This window comes from Periplaneta americana, chromosome 16 (genome assembly GCF_040183065.1).
Source record: "Periplaneta americana isolate PAMFEO1 chromosome 16, P.americana_PAMFEO1_priV1, whole genome shotgun sequence".
Classification (NCBI taxonomy): domain Eukaryota; kingdom Metazoa; phylum Arthropoda; class Insecta; order Blattodea; family Blattidae; genus Periplaneta; species Periplaneta americana.
Genome location: NC_091132.1, coordinates 169,423,185 through 169,434,112, shown reverse-complemented (window position 1 = coordinate 169,434,112; position 10,928 = coordinate 169,423,185). Strand labels below are relative to the sequence as shown.

The 10,928-nt window shown below is 34.8% G+C and overlaps 1 protein-coding gene across 1 annotated transcript in view; it reads left to right on the top strand.

Annotated features, from left to right (window-relative positions):
* Nucleotides 1–3,306: 3,306 nt before the first annotated feature.
* The window catches only part of LOC138691877 (uncharacterized), a 50,935-nt gene continuing 43,313 nt past the window's right edge, over nucleotides 3,307–10,928 (top strand). Inside the window, exon 1 of the mRNA XM_069814444.1 lies at nucleotides 3,307–3,764. Coding sequence (XP_069670545.1) covers nucleotides 3,738–3,764 — 27 coding nt within the window. The 5' untranslated portion in view covers nucleotides 3,307–3,737. The remainder of the gene's footprint in view (nucleotides 3,765–10,928) is intronic.

Below are 10,928 nucleotides of genomic sequence, written 5' to 3'. Positions count from 1 at the left end.
CTTTGAAAGTTGTGAGGTTCTATATAGAGAGACAGATTTTTAATTTGAAGATGGTGATCATGCAGTATTCTTGGCAGTTTTAAATGTTAATGTAAGTATTACGAAATTATTAGCACGAAGAGGCGCTGTGATAATGGTGAGAGAACAATGTTTTTTAATGGTGAATTATGCATTACTTTATGTTGTGACATTTTCTGAAGGAAAGGCATAGTACATAGGCAGTCAAAGCTAAAGCCTGATTCACACGGGGATAGTTTACAGGAGTCGAGTGCTTGAAGGCTCTAGACGCCATATTTGTGATCACACAGAGACATTAGACTTCAAACCATATTCCACGCGTAAAAAAACGCGCGCTGAATGTTGTATGCTTGGAGGTACACTGTTTTGGACTTCTTGTTCCTTAAGTTTCGTAACAAGTTTTCTAAAATAATTGTCCCTTGTTTAATTTTAATTTTTTATTATTATTCAAGTTTTCTGGTCCCATATATTCCTCGGAAGCTCGTACATCTCGTGCACTGCTAAAAATAGGGTCTATATATTTATTCATTGATTATGGTTCACGTTAACACTTTGTCAAAAACATAAAATTATTGTCACACGTTAAAAAGTGTTAAAATTCTTAAAAAAGGTATATACCTTGGACAGACGGCCCGTTTCGACGTGATGTTACGTCTTCATCAGCGTCTCCTAAACTACTGGTGATCTTGAATTCTGTGATGTGCATTTGTCGGCTGTAGGGGTGGGGGTGTGTTGCTCTTATGGTGGGGGTTGGTTGTTTGTGTGTTCTGACGTATCATGACGTCGAATAATGTGTGGGTATTGAACTGTAATTGTGTATTAAGTATATGTTGTGGGTATGTTATTGTATGTTTATATATTTCGCATTGTTCTAAGATGTTTAACTGTGAACTTTTTGGTGTGAAGTGTAAAATTTCCATATCTGTTTCTATATTATTGTAGTCATGGTTATTGTTGATAATGTGTTCTGCATTACACATTACGCGGAACACCTTATCAACAATAATCATGACTACAATTGTCTGATGATTACAGATAAATTTAAGACTTTTATTAGCTTGCTGATTGTCTCTCTGCAGTCGTTACGCCATACCTAACAACCACTTACAGTGCCTACAGTAGGGTGCAAGCTTCAGTGAGGGCTTGGAGGGCTGGAGTTAATTTGGTCTGGTATGGAGGATATTTTGGCTATTCCCAAAATAAAGGTATGCTTCTTCGAAACAAAATATGGTTTTTGTACTATTGCGACAATACAGTATTACATATTTTCTGTGAAGCCAGAGGTATGAAAGGAAGCTGATAAAACAGGATGCTATAGAAAGCCAACGCAAGTTTGGAGAAAATATAAGCTCCATTAATTTTAATGCCAAAATACAAATAATAATGATGCCTCAATAAGAGTCTTTTGAAAATGAGGTGTAACCAACAGAATCCTATCTTTAGTATTCACTTATAATATGGATTTTTCCGGCCATATACTTGAACTTGTGTCTCAGTCGCTTAAACTTCTAGGATTTATCTATAGACATACCACAAAATTCTCCTCTCAAGATAGTTTAAAAATTCTATTTTTTTCACAAGTTGGATCAAAACTTGAATATTGCAGTACTGTATGGAACCCCTATCAAATTAAATATATATTAACAAAATTGAGAGTGTTCAAAAAAGATTCCTCAGATTTTTGTTTCTTAAATCATTTGGTTACTATCCCTCCTGGAATAATGAAAGTAGTATCTCGTACTCTTCTCTTTTGTCTCTCTTTAATTTTGAAAGTTTGCAACACAGAAGGAATAATATTGATATAAAATGCCTCCATAATTTATTAACAAGTTCTGTAAATAGTCATCTACTGTCCAGGACAGCAATACATGTACCAAGAGAGAACTGTAGCACCAGTAAAACATTTAATTTAAACTATGCTAGGACATGTTATTATAAGTGCTCTCCACTTCTTAGAATCTGTTCCTTCTATAATAAACTGAGCAATATTGACATCTTTCAGGATAGAACCACACTCTTGAGAGAAATAAATACCAGTAGCATTCAAAACGCTCCATAAGTATTTTACTAATAAATAGGTCTTAACTGGTTTACATATTTTATATTTGGTCTTCCTTCTTAAATTATTTCATATCAATTATCATTACGAACTCGCTCCTAATTCTGACTTAACGTAGGTCTAGTCCCTCATCAGTTGTATTATTGTTACTAATCTGTGACTAGTTATTTGCATTTCATGTTTTCATACTGTAAATACTTTCGTTTTTGTTTACCGAGATTTACATGTAATATTTGCTTGATATCATTTGTTGAGTAGTATTGGATTGTAACTGTTTAAATTTAAATACCATTATTATATGTATTACTACTGTTATTTTCATTTTATCTACTCTGTAATTACATTGTTGAGTGGATTAAATAAATAAATTATAGGTAGGCCTAAGGTACTTATGTATTTTATGCCCTACTCGCTGTTTTATTGTGGTTTTTGTCAATTGCTAATAAGGTCGTCTTTCCTTTTACTACAGACGATTACAAGAAGTTATCGTACAGGGAGATGAGGTTATCGCTATAGAATACTTACGCTTAAGTACAATATTACTAAAGTGAAGAGAACAGAAATATTGCACAATTATAGAAATAACATTATAGCATTTACTGAGGGATAACATGGAAGAAATATATTTAGTACATTTCTCCATGTTGAAACTCCGTAATTGTACGAAAGAAATTTCTGTGGTAGGCCTACATCTGTCGGAAGTATATGGCAATCGTTCTTTTAATTTAATTTTTTTGTTTTGTTAGTTTCATTTCAGAACAATGGCTCCACTTCAACTGGTTTTCCGCTAGGAATGTAGCACAGCCCCCTTGAAGCATACTATAAATCAGAAAATCAGTGTCGCCAACACATAAATTGTATCTCCGTCAGTGTATCACCTAGAAATCCGTCAGAATCCGTCAAAAATAAAAAAAAAAGTAAGACCTATCCAATATATCTATATAAATAAAAGCAAATATTAACGAAACTTTCTTACCAATCTTGATTAAAATAGTAATTCATCCACATCATCTGCTTCTACTTTTGCAGTTGATGTGCTGGGTTAGTCTACGCTACCCTAAAAATTAAACAATTGAAAACGCCAGCAGATAAAAAAATCAAAAGACAATTTAAATCGTAATTTCCGCCAGAAAACCCGTCACCCGTCAAAGGGATTTTTTCCCGTCCGTTACATTCAAAATTCCGTCACTTTCGATGGAATTTCCGTCCAGTTGGCAACACTGCAGAAAATAAATGCGTAGTTGAAGAAGGCTGTGATTATGGCTTAATAGTGGGCTGCGTTCTATCTAGTCGTTTGGGGATCTTCTACTAGTTCAATTTTTGTCCCCAGCAGTTTCACATTTTTATTTCATTACTCTTTATAACTTTAAAGTGACTGCTGACTTAAATAACTTGGTTTTTTGTTGTGATTGTAACTGTAACGCTGTTCGTCCTTGAGTCTTACGTGTGCTTGTTAGTTTAGAAAAGTATTAGATTTAGCCATCAGATTGATTTAAAAAGAAAAGAACAATGGTGTAGTGAGTTAACAAAGAAGTGCTGCAGTACTGTTTTGCGAACTTCGCATCATATTTAAAGTGTTATAATAATTAATTACATAACTTAGACAATTTACATGTGACGGGCAAGCCCTGTGTGAATTCGGGACACTGCTTCTGGTAACATGGAGGGTTCAAAGCGATACTTGGAGGTACGTGAATAATCATTATTCTATTCAGTATTTATATTAGGAGCAGAAAAATGTTATAACACGTAACTTGTAGAATTATACCGAAAAGACAGAATGTTTCATATAATGATATGTTGTAGATTGTAGTATTTCATTACAGCCATTTGTTGACAGCCTTCACTATAGTTACAGTGCCATGTGTGTATTGTATTGTATTTATTAACATTCCATGGTATTCATACATTGCTTACAGCTAGAATATGGAACAAGTCAAAAACTTAATACTATTATAAAGTCTTAATTTATAGTCACAGTCTAGATGAAATATATACAGATGAGATTTACAATATAGTCTACTAGTACAACACAAAGTTTTAGCATCAATTTCGTGAAGTGTTACTGAATGTCATGAATTCACCTACAGAATAGAAGGCGTGAGAAATTAGGTACTTCTTTAATTTGACCCTAAATAATCTTATGTTTTGAGTTTCATTTTTTATTCGGTAGGGAAGCTATTAAAAATGTTTACTTCTATTTCACATCAATAAATTTAAGAATGCAGTTATATTGTCAGAGTCCAAAGCAGCTATTCTATCAATAGTCTCTAAACACACACCTTCATCTCAAACAGCAGAAATAACTAAAATGCTCTCTCAATATCACTCAATAAAAGAATTGTATTCCAATGGATACCATCCCATTGTGGAATCCTGGGAAACGAGAATGCGGATGCTTTAGCAAAGAAGGGCAGCACTGCTACTTACAGACCTGTTACTAAATCTACATATTACTCTGTGAAAAGATTTATTAAATCTACATACTTAAGACTTCAACAAACAAATTTTGATAGCACAATCTCAAGGGAAAGAATGGAACTCTCTGCATCATAATCCACAGTTAATTCCCGATTTACCACGAAAATTGTCTGTAGCTGCATTTAGATTGGCAACAGGCCATGATTGTTTGGCCAAACACCTGCATAGAATTGGAATATATCAGTCCCCTAACTGCCCATTGTGCAACTCAAACCAAGAAATGGATTCGGAACACCTCAAAATCTGTGCTTCAGTGGCTGGCCATGATAATATCTTTGAAAAATATTGGAGTGCAAGAGGTCAAATGACTTTATTGTCGAACGCCTGGCATTAGAAAACAACAACAAAAATGTTTGCTGCCATATAACGCACTTCTTTTTGATAGCACGATAGACTTGCCGATGGAGTATGAAAGTCATTTTTTGACGTGTATTTATGCTATGAACTGTTGAATTAGTTACAAAGTTTTCACGATTACATACGAGGAAGATTATTAATGAAAAGATATACTGACAAGCCATGGGCATTATTTGTAGTTTTTGGAAAATAGTCCTACACGATTCCCTAGATTTGGCACCTACCATTATTGTAATTATTCTTTTTTGTAATAGAAATATACTGTTACTATCTGTGGAATTTCCCCAGAATATTATTCCAAAACTCATTATGCAGTATGCAAAGTATATTGTTTTTAAGGTATTGATATTTATTATCTTTTGCATAGATCTAATAGCAAAACAAGCTGAATTTAGTTTAGGGGTAATTTCTTTAATATGATTTTTCCTATTTAACACATTATCTACATTTAAGCCAAGAAATTTGGTTGTTGTTGTTTCTAATAGGGATCTATTGTTAATTATTGCGCTAGAAACTTGCGAGGTTGAATTTGCACAGGATTTAAATTGAATTATGTTAGTTTTGTTACAATTTAATACCAATTTATTGACTGAGAACCAGTCACATATTTTGAAGAGAAATTATGTTTTATTCTATTATTACCATAACTGATTACCTCTGATTGAGGTTCTGGTTGATATGTAGGCCTATGTAGCCTATGTCTATTGTCAGGCGAGTGGTTCCTTGCCAAATCATCACAGATCATAACCCGACCATATCAAATCTTCACTAAAGTTAGTAGGATTGTAGAGGCCACGAAATAACTTACGTATGTGAAACAGCAGAATTCAGTAATTGACAGTGTTCATACAGCAGGGTTGCAAACATGATGACAATGTTAAAATTTATGCTTGTAAGATCAAGAAAAAAAAAAAAAATTAACATCTGCTTCTAATTGTGCTACAACTTGTATCTTGGAGTTGTTTTGAAGCTAAAGGAACTCAGGTGTCATTAAGAGGGGTGTCATTCTAAGATATAGAGTTTTTTAATTGCAAGGTCAAGAGTAATACCCTTTGACCTTGAATATGAAATAAAATATAAATTCAGTCTATTTGGAAATGGAGTATACTATACAGCAAAATAGAACCTTTCTTTGGTGTAAGTTTAATTGTGGGAAGGCTTTGGGAACACGAGAAAAAAAATATTAACGCGGGAAAACATGTGCTGAAAACTTCTTCATTATTAAGTAATTCCTTACTCCAGGTATGAAAATATGAAGTGCTTGAGTACCAAGTACTCGCTTGGCTTGTTCGTGCCGTCTGTTACTTTCCATTCTCCAAAATTTCATTTTAAGACACACAGCCTATACTTAAACAGTTCATGTTCTTAATGTGGCATTGAAACAGCTGCCATGGAGTCATGATTTGTTCAGTATAAATACGCTGTAAGCTTGGCCCAGCTGCTAACCTCTTTACAGTTCCACCAAGTTCATTGCATGAATTCTTGCCATGAGACGTTGCAAAGAAATGCCACTCAGCTGGAATACAAAAATCAGTTTTGTGATAGATTAAATTTGAGAAATTCTTGTATTGGTCTGCACAACCATCTGAGAAGTATGCCTAATATAGTTTGCAACGTTTTGCTTTAGGAAGTGTGCAAGGCAATTCTGAAATAATATATTCACAGCAATTGTATTGTATTGCAAACAGTCCGAAATAACCACCAACCATGACAAATCTTCTGTTTCTGCCTGTCTGTAATAAATAGCAAATGGGTAAATTGTGGCTTGGGCATTATTGCAATGGAAACCCTGTACCTTGTCTTGCAGTATGAACGAATAATTTTCTGCAAAATGGCACAGTACAATGATTTCTCCTTTCTCTAGGCCTATACCACCTTTGATACGTACTGTTCTCCAACCAGGAGATCAACCGCGAAAGGAATGTGCTTACTATTGCCTAATCTATTGGAACGAAGTAGATAGATAATATTATCGTTATAACGCCAGTTTAAAAACCATGCGCTCTCCTGCATATGTTATTTCCTGTATGAAGAGATTAAAAGACCAGGAGATTAACTGCGATCTAATTTTGTAACTAGGGTAGTATCAATATGTCTGTATCAATGTTATGGTTTGTGCTGTGAGAGGTAGCCAATAGAGATAAGAGTACCCACGTGTGTGACCTTACGACATCAACATTCATTCACAGCATTACCCCCCTTCGTCTCATCCGGCAGAGACTTTCTCGTGGTTGGAGCACAGCATCAGGTATGACTGCTGGCCAGCATGAAAGAATGTGTCCCTCTAGTTGAATTAACCTGGATATAAGTTAAGCAAATCACACTTGTCTCAAGTGTACATTTTTGATATCCACTGTTTGAATGTAACATTTTCAATTGCATTTGCTTGTAGCACATTTTCAATTACGTGATGGGTTGTTAGCCCTTTGCCGAACCCCCAAGCTGGAGGACCACCCCTTTCAGCTGTCCGCGACTGTTTATTCAATACAATTGAAATAAAATTATGACCCAAGAAATATGCAGAATAGGGAAAATGTTATGACTGTGTTATAATGCCCAGCATAGCCCAATCGGTAAACACACATAAGAACAATTTCGGTATTCCTGTATCACCACGTTAAGATAGAAACGTATAATTAGATGATAAACATCCTTGGCTCTAATCAAGTGATGCATATTGTAAAAAAAATGCCGAAGCAAATTTCACAATGAAAATAACGATCGAAAGTTGCTGTCACATGGGATCTGTGGTAGGTTAGGTCAGGTAATTACAGGCTTTTCGTATGCCTTGAAGGCTAGACACGAATCTGTGACAGGTTAGGTTAGTTTATACTTTTGTATATCTTGTATATGGGTGACTCCATGGATATGGTTGGGGCATTTTTGAACTATTTGAATGATTGTATTTCAGTGAATATTTAAACAGGTAAAATGGAAGAATGCCTGGGGCCTGTTTCTCAAAAATACTAGTTTAGTAATTCACCAGTTACTAGTTACCAGAGTATATTTCACCAGCTCTAGAGGATTCTGTTTCTCAAACTATTTTACCATTCGAGTAACTTGTGACAATTTTTCACTAGTCACATGATCTCTTCCACTAGTCAGCTGATTGAGTTCATTTGTTTATAGTCATTGGTAGGTATTGTTATTTGAGGTTAGAAGGCTCAGTTTTTTTGTGTTTTGGTTTTGATTTCTCTTTTCGGTTAAAATTCCATCAATTGAAAGCAAATTAACTATACTCAATATGATTAATGAATCAAAGGATATAGGCTACTATTCGGTGCTTTTTCAAACACAATAAGAAAAAATTATAAAGTAAACGAATGGACAAAAAATGTTGTAATGTGTGAGGCTGTGGAACTGATATCTCGGAACAAAGATAATGCATATGTTAGGGACACTTACTGGCCCAACATTAAGAAAGCAACTTTGTTGAGTACCAATTCAAGTTCACAGTGTCATTACAGTGTAGTATATACAGTCACGAAGCTTGAGTTGTGAGGGTGCTACGAACAATAGACTGACCCGGTACTATTTCTCATTGTATGTAATGAGGCGATATTAGCGATCCTAGTGGTTAGCAAGTATCTATGGATGCATATTTACTACGTATTGAGCTTCGTAACTGTATATACTAGACTGCGGTATCATAATATAAATATAGCCTATTATGTAGCTAGTGGGTCTACTGCCGACATGAATGCCACTTATAACTTGATGAAAAATTCGTTATTTTTTTTTTTTTTTCAGTTTTACATTTGATCTATTCATAAATTAGTGTCGTTTTATATTTAATTTGTAGGCTAAAGTTGACATGCCAGAGGAACTGGCAGTGGAGGAGGAGAGCCAGCAAAATTCACTGCAGTTGATGAATTGGTGTTAGATTATTAGGGAAATATTCTGCATGTGTTGCTGGTCTAGGACAGAAAGACCTGATGGCATTGGAAAATAATCAACATCCCAGTTTGTAGAGCAATTTGTATTTGAAGCTTTGCTGATAATGCATGACTTCTATTATATGTCTTGTTATGGCAGGTTCCACTATATTTAACAACTCTCCAAGCTTTTCAAAATTCAAATTATGGTTTATTTAACGATGCTCGCAACTGCAGAGGTTATATCAGCGTCGTCGGTGTGCCAGAATTTTGTCCCACAGAAGTTCTTTTGCATGCCAGTAAATCTACTGACATGAGCCTGTCGCATTTAAACACACTTAAATGCCATCGACCTAGCGCGGGATCGAACCCGCAACCTCGAGTACAGAAGGTCAGCGCTATACCAAGTACGCTACCGAGGTTGACTCCAAGCTTTTCAGCACTTCACCTAAACTGTTCATTATATTTAAACAATGCTCCTGTAAAGGAATAATAATTGTTCTTTCACGATATAGTTTTAGCTCTTCTCACAACAGCTTCATCACTTCAGTCGGAATCACTAAACCACATGTATTAAAAAAAATAAATACAATATTTTGTTTTGATTAATTATCTGAGAAAGGTTGTCACTGTCAACTGATAATATAGAACTGGGGCCTGTTTCTCAAAACTCACGGACTAGTAATACTAGTCTGTACAGTAGTAATATTAGTTTATTTTACAAGTCTGTGTTTCTAGAAACTACAAGGGTAAAGTAGTAGTTACCAGTTTACAGACTAGTAATATTGGTCGATTTCACCAGTTCATAAGTGATTCTGTTTCTCAAAATGCTAATCTAGTTGATTATACTAGCATTCAACAGGAATATTCCTACAACACTCTACAGACTTGTGATTTCTGTATTATCAGTTACCAGTGACAACCTTTCTCAGATAATTAATCGAAACAAAATATTGTATTTATTTTTTTAATACATGTGGTTTAGTGATTCCGACTGAAGTGATGAAGTTTTGTGAGAAGAGCTATAACTACAGTATATCGAGAAAGAACAATTATTATTCCTTTATAGGAACATTTATTTAAATATAATGAACAGTTTAGGTAAAGTGCTGAAAAGCTTGGAGACAGCCTCGGTAGCATACTCGGTATAGTGCTGACCTTCTATACTCGAGGTTGTGGGTTCGATCCCGAGCTAGGTCGATGGCATTTAAGTGTGTTTAAATGCGACAGGCTCATGTCAGTAGATTTACTGGCATGTAAAAGAACTTCTGTGGGACAACATTCTGGCACACCGGCGATGCTGATATAACTCTGCAGTTGCGAGGATCGTTAAATAAACATAATTTGATTTTTGAAAAGCTTGGAGAGTTTTTAAATATAGTGGAACCTGCCATAACAAGTCATGCATTATCAGCAAAGCTTCAAATACAAATTGCTCTACAAATTGGGATGTTAATTATTTTCCAATGTCATCAGGTCTTTCTGTCCTAGACCAGCAACACATGCAGAATATTTTCCTAATAATCTAACACCAATTCATCAACTGCAGTGAATTTTGCTGGCTCTCCTCCTCCACTACCAGTTCTTCTGACATTGTCAACTTTATCCTACAAATTAAATATAAAATGACACTAATTTGTGAATAGATCAAATGTAAAACTGAAAAAAAAAATTAGCGAATTTTTCATTAAGTTATAAGTGGCATTCATATCGGCAGTAGACCCACTAACTACATAATATGTTTATATTATGATACCACAGTCTAGTATATACAGTGACGAAGCTCAATACGTAGTAAATATGCATCCATAGATACTTGCTAACCACTAGGATCGCTAATATCGCCTCATTACATACAATGAGAAATAGTACCGGGTCAGTCTATTGTTCGTAGCACCCTCACAACTCAAGCTTCGTGACTGTATATACTAGACTGTGATGATACTGTGAACTTGAATTGATGCTCATCAAAGTTGCTTTCTTAATGTTGAGCCAGTAAATGTCCCTAACGTATGCATAATCTTTACAATATTTTTTGTCCATTCGTTTACTTTATAATTTTTTCTTATTGTGCTTGAAAAAGTACCGAATAGTAGCCTATATCCTTTGATTCATTAATCATATTGAGTATAGTTAAT